The following is a 21,348-nucleotide window of genomic DNA, read 5'->3' as shown; positions in this document are numbered from 1 at the left end:
TGTGGCAATATTATAATGTGTGTTCTTGTTGGAGTAGGCATGGACTTGTTAGAGTGGGGTTACATGTCTAAGAACAAGTATAGCCTTTGTGTCCCAGTTTCTACTTTTTCTGCCTGTAGATTGATGTAAAACACTCAGATAAAATTTGAAGACCATTTCTTTCTGCATGTATACTTTCATGTTTGACCATGAAGATAATAGACTAAAACTCTAAAATTGTAAGCTAGTTCCAGTTAAATGTTTTCCTTTATGGGAATAGCCTTGCTCATTGTGTGCTCACAGCAATAAAACCCTAAGAAGAACTTCCTCTTCTTGCTGACCTCTATTTTCCTTGCTGGGATTTTGATTCACTTAAACATTCACAGTTCTTTGCATGTTATTTTATTTAGTGTGAGATGATACATATAACTTCCCTCTTGTCTTGAGAAGTCATTGATTCTCTGAGGTTATTGTTAAGCTAAGGTTCTTAGTTTCTTTCTACTCCTTTTCTCCTAAAATTTTAAGCACTGCCAAAGAAGGAAAATTTATACAATTAAACCTTAATGATTTTTTTCTGTGATCAACTCACTTTTACAGAGATATTAAGTAATACTATTTTGTCAGTGTGATTTGGGCTTTTCAGAGTAAAATTTATTTTTCCCACAAACGATATTATTAAAAAGATAAAGAGATGTTTCAGAGAGTAGAATATGCTCTACTAAGTATGAAACACTGAGTTCATATCTCCCTAAAGAATATGAGTACATGCTTGCAATCCAGTGATCATTTGGAAGGTAGGAGAGAGAAATAAAGGAATCTATATAGGCTTGCTTTGTAGAGATCTAGGCATATGTGGTAAGAAAATTAAGAAATCCATCAGGTAGATATGCTGTGCAAGACTACATTCCCAATAGTCTAGAAGGAGACAGTAGGGTATTTCTGAGTTCAAGATCAGCTTGATATACACAACAACTTACAGTCAAGTCATAGACACTGTGTTATTGAGTAAACTAAGGAAGCAACTGAGCATTAAATAAGTGAAATGCATAAATGTATGAGTGTATTGATAAATTAATACATAAACAAATAAATAAAATATACTATAAGTATTGTGAATAGCTAGGAATCAACCTGGGGTTGTCTTGACTTGAGCTTATCCTTTCTGAACTCCATACAATTGTACATTCTAGAGACTTGCATGTACACAGTCACACATAAAATCACCATAAATAGACATAGTGATAAAAAATAAAGGGCATGGTACTGCATTTATTTAATCTCCTCTATACAGATACAGAAGCAGGATTCTGTGTGGTTTTTCTATGATATAAATAATTCCATAATAAAATATATATATAATAAAAAATATATCAGATAAATAGCTGCCATGGCCACATGTAATGTAATGATCTTCAGAATATTATTAAATTAAGATACTGTTTTTAAAAATTTGTTAGGTTGGTAAGAAATAGTGGGTTTTCATATGTGAAGACCGCAGAAGGTCAAAGACCTACATTCCAACAAATGTGCTATTTGGGTGAAAATGATTCTTGACTTGTAAACAGAATGTATAAAGAATCAATATATGAAATATAAATAATACATGGTTTGAGAATTTATAAATAATGTGTAGTAATGGTAAAAGACCTAGCCTAAACCTAACATACATACCTAATCTAGCTCATCTATTCATGGAGATGAAATTAAATTAAATGTCTCACAGATTTAAAATTAAACTACATAATTTACTATACAAAATATGTAGACGAGTGTGGTATATTTGATCATCCTCTTATGTGTTTTATGCTACATACACAGGTATAACTTTAAGAACTACCAGTATATTCTTGCTCTGCTATTTGCCATTGAAGAGATTAATGGGAACCCCAATCTTTTACCCAACGTATCTCTTGGATTTGATTTCTACAATGTCAGATTCACTGAAAAGGACACTCTTGATAATGCTGTTATTTGGCTCTCAGCTCTTGTGCAGAGAAAGTTTTTACCTAATTACAATTGCAAAAAGAGAAATTTCACTGCTGCACTCACAGGAACAACATGGAAAATATCTGCCCAAATTGGGACATTGCTTCAACTCTTTAAATTTCCACAGGTGGGACAATTTTGATTGTGGGAACATAGAGTCAGTTCTCTTTGTTCGTATTATGTTTCTTTAAACTGAAAGAGTGATTGATCAGTTATCTAAACATTAAAGCAATACCCAGTCACATGGAGTCGTATCCAGATTTTTCTTGGTTGTAAAAGAAAGGTTATTGTAGTAAATGAAACTAGGCAAGTCCTTGAAATTTACAGGACTAACAGAAATTTCTGTAAAATGTAGTAACTGGAATGTGCCTTTAAAATGCTCTCCTGTTATTATCTATTGCTTCAGGAATGAAATGTTTTGATGATAATATTCTTACTCTTCTTTCCAATTTGCTTCAGATTACTTTTGGACCTTATGATCCTCTCTTGAATGACCATAGTCAGTATTCGTCTCTCTACCAGATGGCCCCCAAGGACACATCTCTTTCGCTTGCCATTGTTTCTTTGATGGTTCATTTTCGGTGGTCTTGGGTTGGTCTCATCCTTCCCTATGACCACAAAGGAAATAAAATTCTGTCAGATTTTAGGGAGGAGATGGAGAGAAAGGGAATATGCCTAGCTTTTGTAAAAATTATTCCAGAAACATGGACTTTATATTTTGCCAAATTCTGGGAAAATATGGATGAAACTAATGTAATAATTATTTATGGCGACAGTGATACTCTAGAAGGTCTAATGAGAAATATTGGGCAAAGATTATTGACATGGAAGGTCTGGATCATGAACATTGAATATAATGTTTTTGACAGAGCAGATTATTTCATGTTAGACTCATTCCACGGAAGCCTAATTTTTAAGCACAATTATAGAGAGAATTTTGAGTTTACCAAATTTATTCAAGCAGTTAATCCTAATAAATACCCTGAAGACATTTATCTTCCTAAGCTGTGGTATTTGTTTTTCAAGTGCTCATTTTCTGACACTAGTTGTCATGCTTTGGACAGCTGTCAAACCAATGCTTCTTTGGATTTATTACCTAGTCACATATTTGATGTGGCTATGAGTGAAGAGAGCACAAATATTTACAATGGTGTGTATGCTCTGGCTCATAGCCTCCATGAAATGAGACTTCAGCAACTTCAAATGCAACCGTATTTAAATGGCGAAGGGATGTTTTTCTTTCCATGGCAGGTAATAACCTTCCTACTGTATTTTATTGTCAGGACAATAAAATGTGATATTTGCAACAACATTAACTTAGGTATTGTAAAATTCAGTTATCTTGTCCACAATCACAGAATTGTTTGCCAAGACAGTTTCAAGTGTATTATGTTGCAAAATGGTGTGCAAGATACTAGGAGCCAAAATGCTTAGTCAAAATCAAGTTCTTGTCATCAATATTTAGCAGTACAACCTTCTCATAGTAATAGTGGCAACTAATATACTCATTGCTTTATATATTTGTTACAAAATAAATTAAAACAGTGACACTTAAGTGAAACAATGATGGTTTGTTTATATAGAAATGATGCCTTTTAATTAATCTTCTCATTTTAGACACTGGAGCTCTTTATACATTCTAAAAGAAAATGAATCTTGCTAGGTTTCAAAAAAGTTGGTATTTTCATGGATCACTAGTCATTGATTGCTTACTTGAGCTTGGTTCTAATTTTCTATTTGAAGACCAATAATAATTCAGAACTGGATTGATATTGTGACCACTCAGGTTTCAATTAGTCATCATTAATGGAATCTTCAGCAATGTTATATCCACATAAAATTTAAGAACAATAAGACACATTCAAAAGTCAATATTTTATTCTGCCCCTTGGGTACAATGTAGCATAAATTTATGTTTCTCTTTCAGCTTAACACTTTCCTGAAAGACATTGAAGTGAGGAACAACAGGAGTTTAGAATGGAGACAGACAATACATGCAGAATATAACATTTTTAACCTTTGGAATTTACCAAAGGGTCTTGGATTAAAAGTGAAAATAGGATCCTTTTCTGCAAATGCTCCCCAGGGTCAACAGTTGTTTTTATCTGAACAGATGATACAATGGCCAGAAATATTTTCAGAGGTCAGTTATATATTATCTCAATGCTTTGTGCTTGTATTGTTTTCTGATATAATGATCCTTGACTCAAGTTCCAAATACTTTGAGTATCATTATAAAATTACATTAAGTAATTCTAGTATACTGGGTTTTGATTTTCCTTGATTCAGATCAATGTAAGTATACAGTGTTCGACAAGTCCCCCATTGCTAACTCATAAGAGGATTAAGTTTCCTCCATTTTTCATAAATTAGGGATGGGACACATAGCAGAGGAAATATTCATCTCCAAATGACTCATGTGTTAATGCACTGGAAAAAATTCTCTCATTTGGGATTAATATCATAAAACAATATCAAAATTTTTTATTATATGTTCAAAAAACCATGACCAAAATGACTTTTATAACAAAAATTATATTTTGTTTTATGGTTCTAGAAGTATCAGAGTCTACAAAGGATAGAAACATGACAACAAATGCTCATACTGGGTACAGACATAGGAAACGGAAAGAAAATGTTTCTATCCACACATATTAACAGGAAATAAAATTGGAAATCTGGAATTGAGGAAATAGTATAATCTTTCAATTCCCAATCACTGTGCCATAAATTCATCATCAAGTCTGATTCCCCTAAAGTTTAATAACTTCCCATATACTGTCACCAAAAAGGAAACAAGCACTACAATGCTTTAGCCTATATGGAATATTTTTCTTTCAAAATACCATATAATAACTCCATTAGCATTCCTAAACTGTCCTTTGATTCTCAATATGTCCTACCACATCCAATATTTAATAATAACTTAAAAGAACTTACAGAACAATTTGAGGGTACAGGTCATTATATTTGACGATTTTTAGATATAAAAGGGTGCTGATGATATAATATCCCCTAAATGCAGGAAGCAATGAATACTACAGCTCTCTTCTATCTTCTCTGCAATTGTGACATTTGTACAATAGATAATGACATCTAAAATTTAACTGAAACTTTTCTCATTAGCTAAATTTATCTATAGATGTCTTCCTACAAATATGTGTTATTTGCTTCAATGATAATTATAATTCCTCTCAAATTGACAGTTAAGATTCACGATAATTGATGGAAGTTGTGATGCTCAACACAGGTGTCAGAAAGTACCATGATAGTGTTAGTCTAGATGGATACTATGGACTCTCATATCATGTTCTAATCACTAATGTTTCACAAATTTGTCCTTAACTGATTAGGATTCCAAATATTTACATACTATAATAATTCTCAGACCAAAATTTAAGCAAATTTGCCTTCTCAAAGGTATAATCTTTTATTTCTTTTTTTTTTACTTTTTATTTTTAAATTTTTATTGGTTATTTTATTTATTTACATTTCAAATGTTATCCTCCTTCCTGGTTTCTAGTCTGCAAACATCCTATCCTGTACCCCTCCCCTGGCATCTATGATGGTGCTGCTCCCACCCTCACCCCTGCCTCAATTGCCCTAGCTAGCATTCCCCTATGCTTGTCATCAAACTTTCAGAGGACCAAGGGCCTCCCCTCCCATTGATGCCACAAATGGCCATCCTCTGCTACATATGCTGCTGGAGCCATGGATCCCTCCTTGTGAATTCTTTGGTTGGTGATTTAGTTCGTTGGATCTCTGGGGGTTCTTGTTTGTTGATAATTTTGTTCTTCCTATGGGGTAGCAAACACTTTTCGCTCCTTCAGTCCTTAGCTCCTCCACTGGGATCCCTGTACTCAGTCAGATTGGTGGCTGCAAGCATCCTTATCTGTATTGCTAAGGCCCTGGTAGAGTCTTTCAGAAAACAGCTGTATCTGGCTCCCGTCATCAAGTACTTCTTGGCATACGCAATAGTGTCTGCGTTTGGTGACTATATATGGGATGGGTGGTGCAGTCCCTGGTTGAACTTTTCGTCAGTCTCTTCTCCACTCTTTGTCTCTGTATTTTCTTTAGATCATCCCCGACATATCCTGGGAATCTTTTGCTTTCCTGGCATCTGGGACTTTCCGGTGGCTACCCCCACGTTCTATCTCTTATTACTACCAATAATCTTTTAAATAATTCTAGGTGTTAACAACAATACTTCGCCATTCAGTGACCTTTAAAAACTCAGTTTTTATGATTTTTAAATAAAACTCTAAGAATTAATTAGGTAACATTCTTTTCATCCTTCTCAGATCCCTCAGTCTGCGTGCAGTGAGAGTTGTAGGCCTGGATTCAGAAAAGTAACCCTAGAGGGCAAGGCCATCTGCTGCTACAAGTGCACTCCTTGTGCAGACAATGAGATTTCTAATGAGTCAGGTAAATGCAGATTTTATGGAAAATTCCCTATTTCTCCACTGGATTTCACAATATTCTAACAAATAAAAAAGATCTGAGTAGAAGTCAGATGAACTTTTTCAATTTCATTTTTAAATGAATTTACATGTCATATTCATCACCATCCCTTTGAAATAGCTCAACACAGCCATTACAAATCATTCTTGATTTATATCTCTAATCCAGTGCCAATATTGGTATTGGAAGATACAATATATTCTCCTGTACTTTTCAATGTTTTTCATTTCACAGTGCCATTTAACATGTATTAATAAAGTACTAAAGAGTTTTTCAAAATGTATTTCAATGATTTTTAAGAACCTTCTAAGGTTCTTATGCATCTTCATAGGGATTAGTAATAGCTCATTTCTCATTTTTAGTTGTTTGATAATTTCATACAATGTGTTTTCATCAATACACCACTCATACTCCTCCTAGATTTATTTGCCACTTTCCTAACTCCCAAAACTTGTAATTAAAGTATCTAATTTAGTTCATGATACTTATGTATACTTACATGTGTGCATGTCACTTGAAGGTTCTTAACCAACCAGGTGCTGCACAGTGTAAAAGAAACTGATTCTATTCCCAGTAGCTATCAATTGCTAATATCTTATTTTCTGGAGAGGGTGGATTCATCATGACTACCTCCAATATCTAGGCTGAAATTTGTCTGGGATAATTCAGCATGCATCTAACACATTTTCTTATGTGTTATGAATTTATGGGAACAATTTCTCTGTCTTCAGAAAACAGTATTTTGTAGCGTTCTGTCCAATGAACATCTTGGTAACTTTCTGGATTGTCTTGGACTAGAGTTTTGTAGAACTTTTTATTGTGCTACTAGAACAAATACTCTTAATCTATAAGCACACTCCACAGTTAATGGATTAATTTATTTATTTACAATCCAGTCATGGTCCCCACTGTTTGGCCACCCTCCAACAGTTCCTTACTCCATTCCTTCACCCCCATCTTGGCCTTTCTGCTTCTTAAAATTCTTAAACTCTGCGGGTGGTATCCTGGGTGTTCTATGCTTTTTGGATAATATCAACTTATTAGTGAGTACATAGGATGCATGTCCTTTTGGGTCTGTGTTACCTCATTGAGGATGGTATTTTATAGTTTTTCCTGTGTTTGTCTTCAAAACTCATAATACCCTTGATTTTAATAACTGAGCAGTATTCAATCATGTAAAAGTGCCATATATTCTATGTCCATTCTTCTGTTATAGGACATTTGGGTTGCTTCTAGCTTTTGGCTCTTACAAATGAGGCCACTATGAACATATGCAAGCATGTGTCTCTGTGATATAGCGGGGCATTTGGGGGGATATATAAACAAAAGTGGTATAACTGGGTCTTCAGGTAAGTCTATTTCCATTTTTCTGAGGAACTGCCAGAGAGATTTCAAGAGTGGTTGTATAAGTTTGCAATCCCTAAAGCAATACTGGAGTGTTCCACTTTCTCCATATCCTTGCCAGCATGTACTCTCATCTGTTTTTGATCTCAGCCACTCTAATTGGTGTAAAGTGGAATCTCAGGGTCATTTTGATTTGCATTTCACTGGTCAATAAGGATTTTAGTTCTTAAGTGCTTTTTAGCCATTAGAGATTTCTCTGTTGTGAATTCTCTGGTTTATCCTCAGTTCCTTGATCCCCTTGGACTTGAGTTTTCTGCAAGGTGATAAATATGGATCTATTTTTATAATTCTGAAGACAGCCTGTTAATTAGACCAGCACCATTTGTAGAATATGCTTTCTTTCTTTCTTTCTTTCTTTCTTTCTTTCTTTCTTTCTTTCTTTCTTTCTTTCTTTCTTTCTTCTTTCTTTCTTTCTTTCTTTCTTTCTTTCTTTCTTTCTTTCTTTCTTTCTTTCTTTCTTTCTTTCTTTTTTTATTGTATGTTTTTGGCTTCTTTATAAAACATAAAGTGGCTATATGTATGTATGTGGGCTTATTTCTTGATCTTCCTTTGATTGACTTGTCTCTATTATATATGTACCAATACATGTTTTTAAATCACTATTGCTCTGTAGTATAGTTCAAAGTCAGAGATGGTAATTCTTCCAGAGGTTCTTTTCATGTTAAAAATATTTTTGCTATGCTGGGTTCTTTATTTTTATATATGCAATTGAGAATTGCTCTTTCAATGTTTGTGAAGAATTGTATTGGAATCTTGATGGGGATTGCATGTTGATTGCTTTTGGTAGGATAGCTATATTTACAATATTAATCCTACCAATCTATGTGCATGGGAGATCTCTCCATTTTCTGGGGTCTTCTTCAATTGCTTTCATGAAAGACTTGAAGTTAATGTCACATAGATCTTTCACTTACTTGGTAAGAGTTACATCAAGATATTTCATACTATTTTTGCCTTTTGTGAAGGATGCTCTTTTTCTATTTTTCACACCCTGTTTATCCTTTGTGTAGAGGATGGTTAGTAATTTGAGTAAAATTATTATACTGATACTTTGCTTAAGTTGTTTATTAGCTGTAGAAGGACTCTGGTAGATTTTTTTGAGGTTGCTTGTGTAAACAAACATATTATCTACAAATAATGATACCTTGAAAATTTCTTTTCAAATTTGTGTCCCCTTGATCTACTATTTTTGTCTTATTGCTATATCTAGAACTTTGAGTACTATTTAATAGATATGGAAAGACTGGGCATCCTTGTTTTGTCTCTTAATTTAGTGGGATTGCTTCTAGTTTGTGTCCATTTAATTTGATATTGGGTAATGGTTTGCTATATATGGCTTTTGCTATGTATAGGTTAGGGCCATGAAATCCTCATCTTTCCAATACTTTTAGTACAAAGTAGTGTTGTATTTTCTCAAATGCTTTTTCAGCTTATAATGAGATAATCACATGATTTTTCATTGAGTTTGTTTATTTAGTGTATTATATTAATGGAGTTTTGTATATTGAACTATCTTAGCATCTCCAATATTCTACAAGAGAATTACTACAGCTGATATAACTACTCAATAACGTGGCTGGATACCAAATTAACTCAAAGAAATCGGTACCTTCCTATTCATAAACAATAAAAGGTCTGAAAAAAAAGTTAGAGGGACAATACTGTTCATCATAAACACAAAGAATACCAATTTCATGTAGCTTTAACCAAGTAAATGAAAGATCTGTATGACACAAACATCAGGTCTGTGAAGAGAGAAATTGAGGAAGATATCAAAAGATGAAAACATACTCCCTTGCTTGTCCATCATTCAGTAGAATTAAGATAGTGCAAATTGCCATCTAACCAAAAACAATGTCCAGATTCAATGCAATCACCATCAAAATTCCAACACAATTCTTCACAAATTTTGAAACAACAATTTTCTACCTCATAAGTATGCTTCTGATTCTTATGAAGAGCCCACACTATTTTCTTTTAATACCAACTTTCAATAATAATGAGTATGACTCTCAAAATTTCACACAAGCAAAATCCTTACACACACACACACACACACACACACACACATGCACACACATTCACATACACACACACAAATGTATATAAACTGAATTTTTGGATGTATCCTACTTATGCATAAAAAGAGTCAGTCACCCACTAAGAGCAAATCTGGCTAGTGTCTGTTAATTAATTATATTATACAATGATATGCAGCTCAAAGAAATGCTAAACACTGCAAATTTGAAAATATTGGTGATAGAAAGTTGAACAGTAAGGTAATCCTATAATTTATATGTTAATATATCAATTCAGTGTTATTAATGGAGTAAAATTGACACTCTGGTTATCAATTATATTTTAAGAAATATAGAGATATTGTGTAATCCACTGTCTTAGTTAGGGTTTTAGTGCTGTGAGCAAACTCCATGAAAAAAGCAACTCCTAGAAGGACAACAGTTAATTTGGGCTGGCTTAGCAGTTCAGATGTCCAGTCAATTATCATCAAGGTTGGAGCATGACATCATTCAGTCATACATGATGCATAGGAGGTGAGAATTCTACATCTTCTGAAGGCTGCTAGTAAAAGACTGGTTTCTTGGCACATAAGACAAGACCATGTACACAATGACACATTTCCTTCAACAAGACACACTTACAAATAGTGCCACTCTCTGGGCCAAGCATATTTAAACTAGGTATTGCCACTCCTTGGACCCCATAGGAAAGTTTAAACACTTGAGGATATGGAGGCAATAGCTGGACATAGCAGTATAAAAAAGTACATTTTTTCCAACTGACAACATGCACATATTTTTCAACAATGTTAAAACTCCAATTTCAAGTCTCTTCAGAGATTAATTCAATGTAATCCTCAAAGCAATACAGAAACCAGTTGGAAAAACTCAAATTCTGGATGTCCGTATCTTGTGTCCAGGAGGTCTTCAGATCTCCACTCCTTTTCCATATTTGTTGACTGCAACAAACTTCTTTCTCCTGGGCTGGTTCCAATCTGTGGTAGCAGCTTTCCTCAACGGATATCACATGGCTCTGGAATCTTGAACATTTTGGGGTTTCCAAGGCAACTTCAACATTATTGCTTCTTCTTTCAATGTCTGGAATCTACACATGATCTTCTAGGCTCCTCCAAATGGCTTAAATTATTTCTCCAGCTCTGCCTTTGTGGCACTCTAGGCTCTGGTTGACTACACTCTATTTATCCTGGTGGTTTTGGTAATCATCCCATCTATTGACATCTCCAGTACACTAGGGTATTGCACTGCAGCTAGTCTTCACCAATAGCCTTTCATAGGTTCTGTTCATGGGGCTAAGCCTCAACTTCCTTGCATGACCCCTTTAGTCCTGGGCCATCAACTGCATCTGAGGCTTTACCTTCACTAATGCCATTTGTTGGTTTCTAACAGTTCCAAGCCTCAGCTACTCTCTGTGACCCCTTCATACTCTCAAATCCTGTAATATTTGGGTGACTCTAACATCAAGTCAAACTACAGATTGAGGTAGAACCTTGGCTATCTCTTCCACACAGCATTTTTACTCTCAGAAAAACACTTCCCAGATGATTTCACCTCAGTGATGCTGATCTATTCTTAATCATTGCTAATTTCTTAGCTCCAGCTAACCAGCATCAATTGTTCTAGTAGTCAACTTCTCTTACTGACTCATAAGCCAGAGCCACATGGCCAATGCTCCTGAATTTGGCTGCTTACTGGGGCTGGAATATGGCTCCCCCTTAGTCTAGTACCAGATTTTGTTTTACAACTCTCTAACTGCATAAGCTTGGCTATCCTTGGACTTGCTCTATAAATTGACCTTGAACTCAAAGATCTGTGTGGCTCTGTCTCTAGAACGTTGTGATGTAGTGCATGTTCTATCTATCATACCTGGATTAAGTTTTTCTTTACTTGGTACTTGCTCTCTCACAGGCTGGCTTTAAACTCAGAGAACTGCTTCTCTTTGTCTCCTGGGATTAAAGGAGTTTACCACAATGCCTTGGCCCAAACTTTTCATGACCATTGTTTTCCATGATCCCAGTCAAAAGCCTGTGTCTTCCAGCCTCAAAATCTGGATCACATGTTTCCTTTCTAAGCTTGCAATGCTTGTATGTAAAGGCTATTCATGAGATGTAACCAAAGATCAAAGTCTCTGCTCAGCTTTTTGGGTCTCCCTTTTTTAATTCAGTTAATATAAATCTCTTTATCTTAGGCTCAGGTAGGCTTTTTAGACAAGTGCAAAAGGCAGCCACATACTTCACCAATATATCACAAGAGCAGCCCCATTTAAAAATTCTTCTCCTCTGAAACCTGTAGAACCAGGCTTCCATAGTTCAAATTACCCTCAACAACAAAGGTCCCCATATTTCTACGAGGATGGCCCATTAAGCCCAACTTAAAACATTTTACTGCTTTCCACATCCAAAATTTCAAAATCCCCATTCTTCAAACCAAACACATGGTCAGATCTGTCACAGAAATATCCCACTACACATATTAACTTATGTCTTAGGGTTTTACTGCTGTGAACAATCACTTTGACAAATCAACTTTTATAAGGACAATATTTCATTGGATCTGGCTTACAGGTTCAGAGGTTCAGTAAATTATCCTCAAATTGGGAGAATGACAGCATCCAGGCAGGTATGGCACAGGAGAAGCTGAGAATTCTACATGTGCCCTGCCCACAGCCTTGCAGGCTGAATTATACTTTGTCTGCCACAGTTGGCTAGTCCACCTAGGGTGGAGTCTTTTTATCTAGGTAAGTCTATTGTTCTTCCACCACTGCAGCTTTCTGCAAGAAGCCACTACCTGCTGAGCAGATGAGCTTGTTTTCCTGAAGAGATCCTGACAAAGTGAGGAGATCCTGGCATAGTGGAGGATGGGTCCCCTCTCCTTTAAAAATTCAGACTCAAGAATTAAAGTTGATCCTTGATCAAAGAACTTTGTCCTGGCTCATTATTTTTCTAGCCATCCTTCCCATCCATCCCCAGCTTTTCTTTCAGGAACGCAGTAACCTGTGACCACAGGAGGCTATACTACACTTTTAAGTGAAATCTTCTAGGAAAAGATTGACTTCCAGGTGTCTTGGATGAGGGTCTTAAAGCCTACTACTACAGTGACAAATTACTTTCAACAAGGCCACACTTCAAAACAGTGCCACTCTCTGGGCAAGCATATTCAAACTATCATACCAACATAAAGTATTGTATAAATTTTGGAGCATCCATCTTATGTTAATCATAATATTTGTGAAGATATTAAAAAGTTCCAGAGCAGAATATTGTAATTTTTTCCAAAATTTCTCACATATTCAAAGAATATTCTATTTATGTGAAAATATATGCTTGCTTCAAATGTTATAACAAGTATTATTGAATGATTTGAAGTAAAATCTAATGTAATAAGTCTATCCCATAAACTCTAGCAAAGAATGAATACAATTTAAAAACAAGGAATTTTAAGGAGAAAAGTAAATTTAGAATTCTCATGTAAGAAAGCATTATCTGAAATATTTTGCAAAAATGATTTCTTCTGATCCTGTTTCTCATGTTTAAGTTAAAAAGTATCTGTGGATTTTAAGTACTATCAGGGCCACAGTAGGTTTTTGCAATGTAATATAGTACTGTAGTTACTTATAAAACTATTACAGTAAAGTCATAGAAATACTGTATGTATGTATAAAGGCATTTAGACAGTAAAATTTAAATCATAATAATGAATATTTTTACGGAATTTATTGGATGTTGATGGGTACTTGAATTGATACAATACTGTTCTTTAAAAAGGTAAGGCTTGAAACTCTACATATTTTCTAACTGAAGCCATCCCAAGTTGTACATACACTGGCTTTACTGAATGTACAGAGTGACTATTAAAATGTAAAATGTATAGAGAGCACAAGGAGTTGTGAATAAAAACTGAGGAAAGGAAAGGTGTGTGATTGCAGTATTTAAAGAAAGATTGTATCAAATCCTACTGTATGTGTACATAAATATGGAAAAATAATGTAAGGAACCAGGTGTACTTTATAAATCTAGTATTATGCATACAAGTGTACTAATAACTTTGTCCCTGAGAAAACAAAGTACAGTGAATTGTGTGACAGTCCCTGCAGTTAGTAATGTCTAAGAATAAAAGGAATCACGATAGACTAGACTCCAGATCTCATGATATCCTATATTTTTGACCAGATATAGACCAGTGTGTGAAGTGTCCAGAGAGTCATTATGCAAATAAAGAGAAGAACAACTGCTTCCAAAAATATGTGAGCTTTCTGGCCTATGAAGACCCCTTGGGGATGGCTCTAGCCATCATAGCTTTGTGCTTATGTGCACTCACTGTCTTTGTTATTGGCATATTTGTGAAACACAGAGACACTCCTATTGTCAAGGCCAATAATCAAACTTTGAGTTATATTTTGCTCATCACACTCACCTTCTGTTTCTTATGTTCTTTGAACTTCATTGGTCAGCCAAACACAGCTGCCTGCATCCTTCAGCAGACCACCTTTGCAGTTGCTTTCACTGTGGCTCTTGCCACTGTGTTGGCCAAAACTATTACAGTGGTTCTTGCTTTTAAGGTCAGTTTTCCAGGGCAAATAGTAAGGTGGCTAATGATATCAAGGGGTCCAAACTACATCATTCCTATCTGCACCCTAATACAACTTCTTCTTTGTGGAATATGGATGGCAACTTCTCCACCATTCATTGACCAAGATGCTCGTACTGAATATGGACACATCATCATTTTGTGCAACAAGGGCTCAGCTGTTGCCTTCCACTCTGTCTTGGGATACCTCTGTTTCTTGGCCCTTGTGAGTTATACTATGGCCTTCTTGTCTAGAAATTTGCCTGATACATTCAACGAATCCAAGTTTCTGTCATTCAGTATGCTGGTGTTCTTCTGTGTCTGGATCACCTTTCTTCCTGTCTACCACAGCACTAAAGGGAAAATCATGGTGGCTATGGAAGTATTCTCTATCTTGGCTTCCAGCACATCACTCCTTGCCTTCATATTTGGTCCCAAGTGTTACATTATCTTGTTGAGACCAGAGAAGAATTCATTTAGTCATACCAGGAAAAAAAAAACACATTCTAGTTTCTAAAATATAGTTTTATAAATGAATTTAGCTTTTATGTTAATAACTTCATAAGAATGATCATTCATCTATCAGTCTAAAATATGTTATTCAATTATAGTTTGAATACAATTTTATCAGGTTTTATTCTTGCATCCAATGATATAATTGTGTTATTGTATGAAAGCCATTTATTTTCCATGTTGGAAAACAATAATTGTTCTAATGATTCAACTTCTCTTAATCTAAGACCTGATGGTCCCATTCCTGGATCATGTCAAATGTTTGTATCCTTTCTTGATAGAAACTTGTCTTTTTCATTTATTGTTTTAATTTCATTAAACTTCTTGAGTATTGTACCTTCTGCCTGAAATAGCAAAACATTTACTTTGGAAAGTCCAATAGACTTACTGTACATTAATAAATCATACTAAAACTTAATTGATATATAAGTAATATTTAAAGTTATTATACATTTATTTTTAATGTACCATATTTGAAAATGAACAACATGTAGTATGTAAAGCTTTCATGGTATTTAATTAATTTATAATGATCTGTTTTCAGTTTTTATATTGAAACTACCACCCATAATAATTTAAATGAAAATTTTTATAATTTTATAACTTCTTAGCTCATTGTATTATGTTTTGCATACTAACTTAGTGTAAAGGTTCTTTTTGAAATGTATTTTATTACCCAAAGTCAACCATGTGCCCACCAGAGAAATCCACTTAGAGCCCACATTCAAAGTTTGAGAAAATCTGTGACATGTCCGGATGTGTGAAAGTTAGCTGACTTAGCTTTCATGCATTTAAGTTTAGACACTGACACGTATATTATGTAGTATTTACATTTCTGATGCATCAAATCATCTGAGAATTGTAGGTGTTAAAACTTATTCATGTTGAATATTTGCATTGTTCTTTGATATAAATTGTTCATTTGATTTTTATTCATTTAATTTTCTCTCATCTAATTTTCATTAAATTGGTATAAAATACTCAATCAAAATCCAAAATCATGTATAGCCTTCTATTTCATTATTACCTATTCCTCTATGATTTAATATTATTTGTAAAAATAATAGACAATATACTTAAATAATCTCTTTTCTGTCTGCATTGTTACATGAAGGAAAACAAATATAAAATTGTTAGAAAAATAGCATATGACTTTTCCCTCAGTCATGGTCTATCTTTCCTCTTATCACTATATCCTTGGCTATACTGTTTCCAGATTTTCTTGGTAATTTTCCTATTTGGCTGAAGACTAGCTCAAGTAGAGGGAAACTACTATATCTTCAGTGGAAATCTATTTAAGTCTACCCAGTTGCAGAAATGTCATGAGTCTTGGAGTTAAACATACACTTCCCATATAACACTGGCACATCCATATCTAATGGGAACAGACCTCCAAGTTAAGAACATGGTCAACTGTTTTTCAATTATTTTTCTGGATTTCCACATATTGCACGCTTGAGGGAGGCTTTTATTATTTGTAAGACTTGGGGATATTAGATTGATGGGAACTTTCTTAGGGATCATTTATGCCACCTTCCATTTGTACTTTCCTAAGTTTCCACAGGTATTCATGAAGTATACTACTTATCCTGCTTTTAGGATAATATCTTTATCTGGGTCTACTTGGAGATTCCTTTGCATTGTAGAGGTTATGACTCATATAAATATGTCATAGATCTCCCTATGATGAATTGGATTCAAGATATTCTTGGAAGATCTGCTTTTGGACTAACAAAGGAAGAAAATAATCAAAACAAAGTAAACTTTGAAAAAGTCAACTATATTGAGAGGGCACGAAAAGGTGGACCAAGGTCAAATTACAACCCTTTTCTTACAATTTACTCAGGCATTATATGGCATATGAGAATTGAGGTTTCACCTAGCTATGCCTCTCTAACAAAACATATACCAACAAAGTTAAAATGGCTGACATTAATATTTTCTTACCTAGGGGTTATACTGATAGGAAAAAAAATTGCCTGGATGAATGATTAAAAAAAATCAAAAACATCAAGATATCAGGACCTCTTTTTTTTTTTGGAGAAATTAGCTTACAAAGAGTGGCTGTGGTGTCTAAAGACCTAGGATCAATATAACATCAATATAAGACAAATGAAGTTTTTACAAGATACAAAAATAAATAAATAAAGATTATATTATGACCAAAGTTGAAAAATAATGACAGTAGCATTGGCCTGAAGGATTTATATTTGGGGCAGGGGTGATGACAATTGGTACTTTGGTCTTTAAAAGTTGATAATACTGAAAGAATTACAGGAAAACACTGCTAAACAGGTAGAAGACTTAAAGAAGAAACACAAAAATCCCTAAAAGAATTATAGGAAAACACAATCAAACAGGTGATGAAATTGAACAAAACCATCCAAGATCTAAAAATGGAAGTAGAAACAATAAAGAAAAGCCAAAGGAAGACAAATCTGGAGATAGATACCCTACGAAAGAAATCAGGAACCATAGATGCGAGCAACAGCAACAGAATACAAGGGATGGAAGAGAGAATCTCAGGTGCAGAAGATTCCATATAGAACATGGACACAATAATCAAAGAAAATGCAAAATGATCCTAACTCAAAACATCCAAGATATCCAGGACACAATGAGAAGACCAAACCTTCGGATAGGAGAAGTAGATGAGAATTAAGATTTTCAACTTCAAGGGCCCGAAAATATCTTCAACAAATTATAGAAGAAAACTTCCCAAACCTAAAGAAAAAGATGCCCATGAACATACAAGAGGCCTACAGATCTCCAAATAGACTGGACCAGAAAAAAAATTCTTCCCGACACACAATAATAAGAACAACAAATGCTCTAAATAAGAATAGAATATTAAAATCAGTAAGGGAAAAAGGTCAAGTAACATACAAAACCAAGCCTATTAGAATTACACCCGACTTCTCACCAGAGACTATGAACGCCAGAAGATCCTGGACAGATGTTATACAGATCCTAAGAAAACCCAAATGCCAGTCAAGGCTACTATACCCAACAAAACTCTCAATTAACATAGATGGAGAAACCAAAGTATTCCATGATAAAAACAAATTCACACAATATCTTTCCATGAGTCCAGCCATTCAAAGGATAAAAAAGGGAAAACACCAACACAAGGATAGAAACTACACCCTAGAAAAAGCAAGAAAGTAATCCTTCAGCAAACATAAAAGAAGACAGCTGCAAGAACTGTCTTGAAAAGAATCACAACTCTATCAACAAAAATAACAGGGAGCAACAATTACTTTTCTTTAATTTCTCTTAACATCAATGTACTCAATTCCCCAATAATAAGACGTAGACTAATAGACTGGTGACATAAACAGGACCCAACATTTTGATGCTTATAGGAAACCCATCTCAGGGAAAAAGACAGACACTACTTCAGAGTAGAAGGCTGGAAAACAATTTTCCAAGCAAATGGTCTGAAGAAACAAGCTGGAGTAGCCGTTATAATATCGAGTAAAATTGACTTCCAACCTAAAGTTATCTAAAAACGCAAGGAGAGGTACTTCATATTAATCAAAGGTACAAGATGAACTCTCAATTTTGAATATTGATGCTCCAAAAGCAAGGGCAGCCACATTCATTAAAGAAACTTTATTAAAGCTCAAAGCACAAATTGCACCTCACACAATAATAGTGGGAGACTTCAACACCCCACTCTCAGTAATGGACAGATCATGGAAATAGAAACTAAACAGAGACACATCTACACTAACAGAAGTAATGAAACACATGGATTTAATAGGTATTTACAAAACACTTTATCCTAAAACAAAAGGATATACATTTTTCTCAGTACCACATGGTACCTTCTCCAAATTTGACCATATTATCGGTCACAAAAAAGGCCTCTACAGATACAAAACTATTGAAATTATCCCATGCATTCTAACAGATCACCACGGACTAAGGCTGATCTTCAATAACAGCATACATTCCAACATTCATGTGGAAACTGAACAACACTCTACTCAAAGATAACTTAGTCAAGGATGAAATAAAGAAAATAATTAAAGACTTTTTAGGGTTTAATGAAAATGAAGCCACAAAATACCCAAACTTATGGGACACAATGAAGGCAGTTGTAAGAGGAAAACTCAGAGGCCTGAGTGCCTCCAAAAAGAAGAGCATACACTAGCAGCCTGAAAGAACACCTAGAAGCTCTAGAACTAAGGGAAGCAAATTCAACCAAGAGGATTAGAGAGCAGGGAATAATCAAACTCAGGGCTGAAATCAACCAAGTGGAAACAAAAAGAACTATTCAAAGAATCAGCCAAACCAAGAGCTGATTCTTTGAGAAAATCAACAAGTGTTGTGCCCACCTCGGCCAGCAAGGAAAACACAACACGGTCAGATACTTCTCAACAACCTTTATTGCAGGAAAGCCTCGATGCTGCTACGGGAACATTGGGCACCCAGGGAGGACTCCTTATATACACCCCAGCACAGGGAAAAGTTTTGTGTCCTCCTGGGATTGGTCAGTCTGCTGGCATCTTAATTTCCATGCACCCTCTCCGGAGGGGTTGGCTCCAGATTCGGGTTAGCGCATGTGCAGTGGTGTTGTTTAAGGCCATGGTGTACCGGAAACCAGCACCATCTTTTAGGCATTGGCTGCCTACAAACAAGATAGATAAAACCCTTAGCCAGATGAACTAGAAGGCACAGGGACAGCATCCTAGTTAACAAAATCAGAAATGAAAAAGGAGACATAAAAACAGAACCTGAGGCAATCCAAAACATCATCAGATCCTACTACAAAAGGCTATACTCAACAAATTGAAAAACCTGGATGAAATGGACAACTTCCTAGACAGATACCAGGTACCAAAGTTAAATCAGGATCAGATTAATGATCTAAACAGTCCCATTTCATCTAAAGAAATAGAAGCAGTCATCAGTAGTCTCCCAACCAAAGAAAGCCCAGAACCAGATGTGTTTAGTGCAGAGTTCTATAAGACCTTCAAAGAAGACCTAATTCCAACTCTCCTCAAACTATTCCACAAAATAGAGACAGAAGGTACTATACCTAATTCATTCTATGAAGCCACAATTACTCTGATACCAAAACCACACAAAGATCTAGCAAAGAAAGAGATCTTCAGACCAATTTCCCTTATGAATATTGATGCAAAAATCCTCAATAAAATCCTTGCCAACCTAATCCAAGAACAACTCAAAATGATCATCCATCATGACCAAGTAGGCTTCATCCCAGAGATGCAGGGATGGTTTAATATATGGAAATCCATCAACATTATATAAACAAACTCAAAGACAAAAACCACATGATCATCTCGTTAGATGCTGAGAAAGCATTTGACAAAATCCAACACCCATTCATGATAAAAGTCTTCGAAAGGATAGGAATTCAAAAAACATACCTAAACATAATAAAGGCAATCTATAGCAAACCAGTAGACAACATCAAACTAAATGGAGAGAAGCTGGAAGCAATCCTACTAAAATCAGGGACCAGATAAGGCTGCCCACTTTCTCCTTACCTATTCAATATAGTACTTGAAGTCCTAGCCAGAGCAATTTCACAACATAAGGAGGTCAAGGGGATACAAATTAGAAAGGAAGAAGTCAAAATATCACTATTTGCAGATGATATGATAGTATATATAAGTGACCCTAAAAATTTCACCAGAGAACACCTAAACCTGATAAACAGCTTCAGTGCAATAGCTGGTTATAAAATTAACTCAAACAAATTAATGGACTTTCTCTACACAAAAGATTAACAGGCTGAGAAAGAAATTAGGGAAACAACACCATTCACAATAGTCACAAATCACATAAAATATGTTAGTGTGACTCTAACTAAGAAAGTAAAGATTTATATGACAAGAACTTCAAGTCTCTGAAGAAACAACTTGAAGAAGATCTCAGAGGATGGAAAGATCTCCTATGCTCATGGATTGGCAGGATTAATATAATCAAAATGTCTACCCTGCCGAAAGCAATCTACAGGTGCAATGCAATCCCCATCAAAATTCCAACTGAATTCTTCACTGAGTTAGAAAGGGCAATTTGCAAATTCATCTGGATTAATAAAGAACCTATGATAGCAAAAACTATTCTAACAATAAAAGAACCTGTGGTGGAATCACCATGCCTGACCTCAAGCTGTACTATAGAACAATTGGGATAAAAATAGCATGGTAATGGTATAGTGCCAAATAGGTAGATCAATGGAATAGAATTGTAGACCCAGAAATGAATCCACATACCTATGGTCTCTTGATCTTTGACAAGGGAGCTAAAACAATCTAGTGGAAAAAAGATAGCATTATCAACATATGGTGCTGGCACAACTGGAGGTTATCATGTAGAAGAATGCAAATTGATCCATTCTTTTCTCCTTGTACTAAGGTCAAAT

The 21,348-nt window shown here is 35.0% G+C and overlaps 1 protein-coding gene across 1 annotated transcript in view; it reads left to right on the top strand.

The window, feature by feature from the left end:
- The window catches only part of LOC110287695 (vomeronasal type-2 receptor 116-like), a 33,040-nt gene extending 18,091 nt beyond the window's left edge, over positions 1-14,949 (top strand). The window contains exons 2-6 of the mRNA XM_085832675.1: positions 1,798-2,092; positions 2,425-3,216; positions 3,893-4,108; positions 6,267-6,390; positions 14,036-14,949. Coding sequence (XP_085688801.1) covers positions 1,798-2,092; positions 2,425-3,216; positions 3,893-4,108; positions 6,267-6,390; positions 14,036-14,949 — 2,341 coding nt within the window. The remainder of the gene's footprint in view (positions 1-1,797; positions 2,093-2,424; positions 3,217-3,892; positions 4,109-6,266; positions 6,391-14,035) is intronic.
- Positions 14,950-21,348: the final 6,399 nt, after the last annotated feature.

Source organism: Mus caroli, unplaced genomic scaffold (assembly GCF_978045245.1).
Source record: "Mus caroli unplaced genomic scaffold, Mus_caroli_1 scaffold_18, whole genome shotgun sequence".
Taxonomy (NCBI): domain Eukaryota; kingdom Metazoa; phylum Chordata; class Mammalia; order Rodentia; family Muridae; genus Mus; species Mus caroli.
This window is presented reverse-complemented; position numbering and strand designations above follow the sequence as displayed.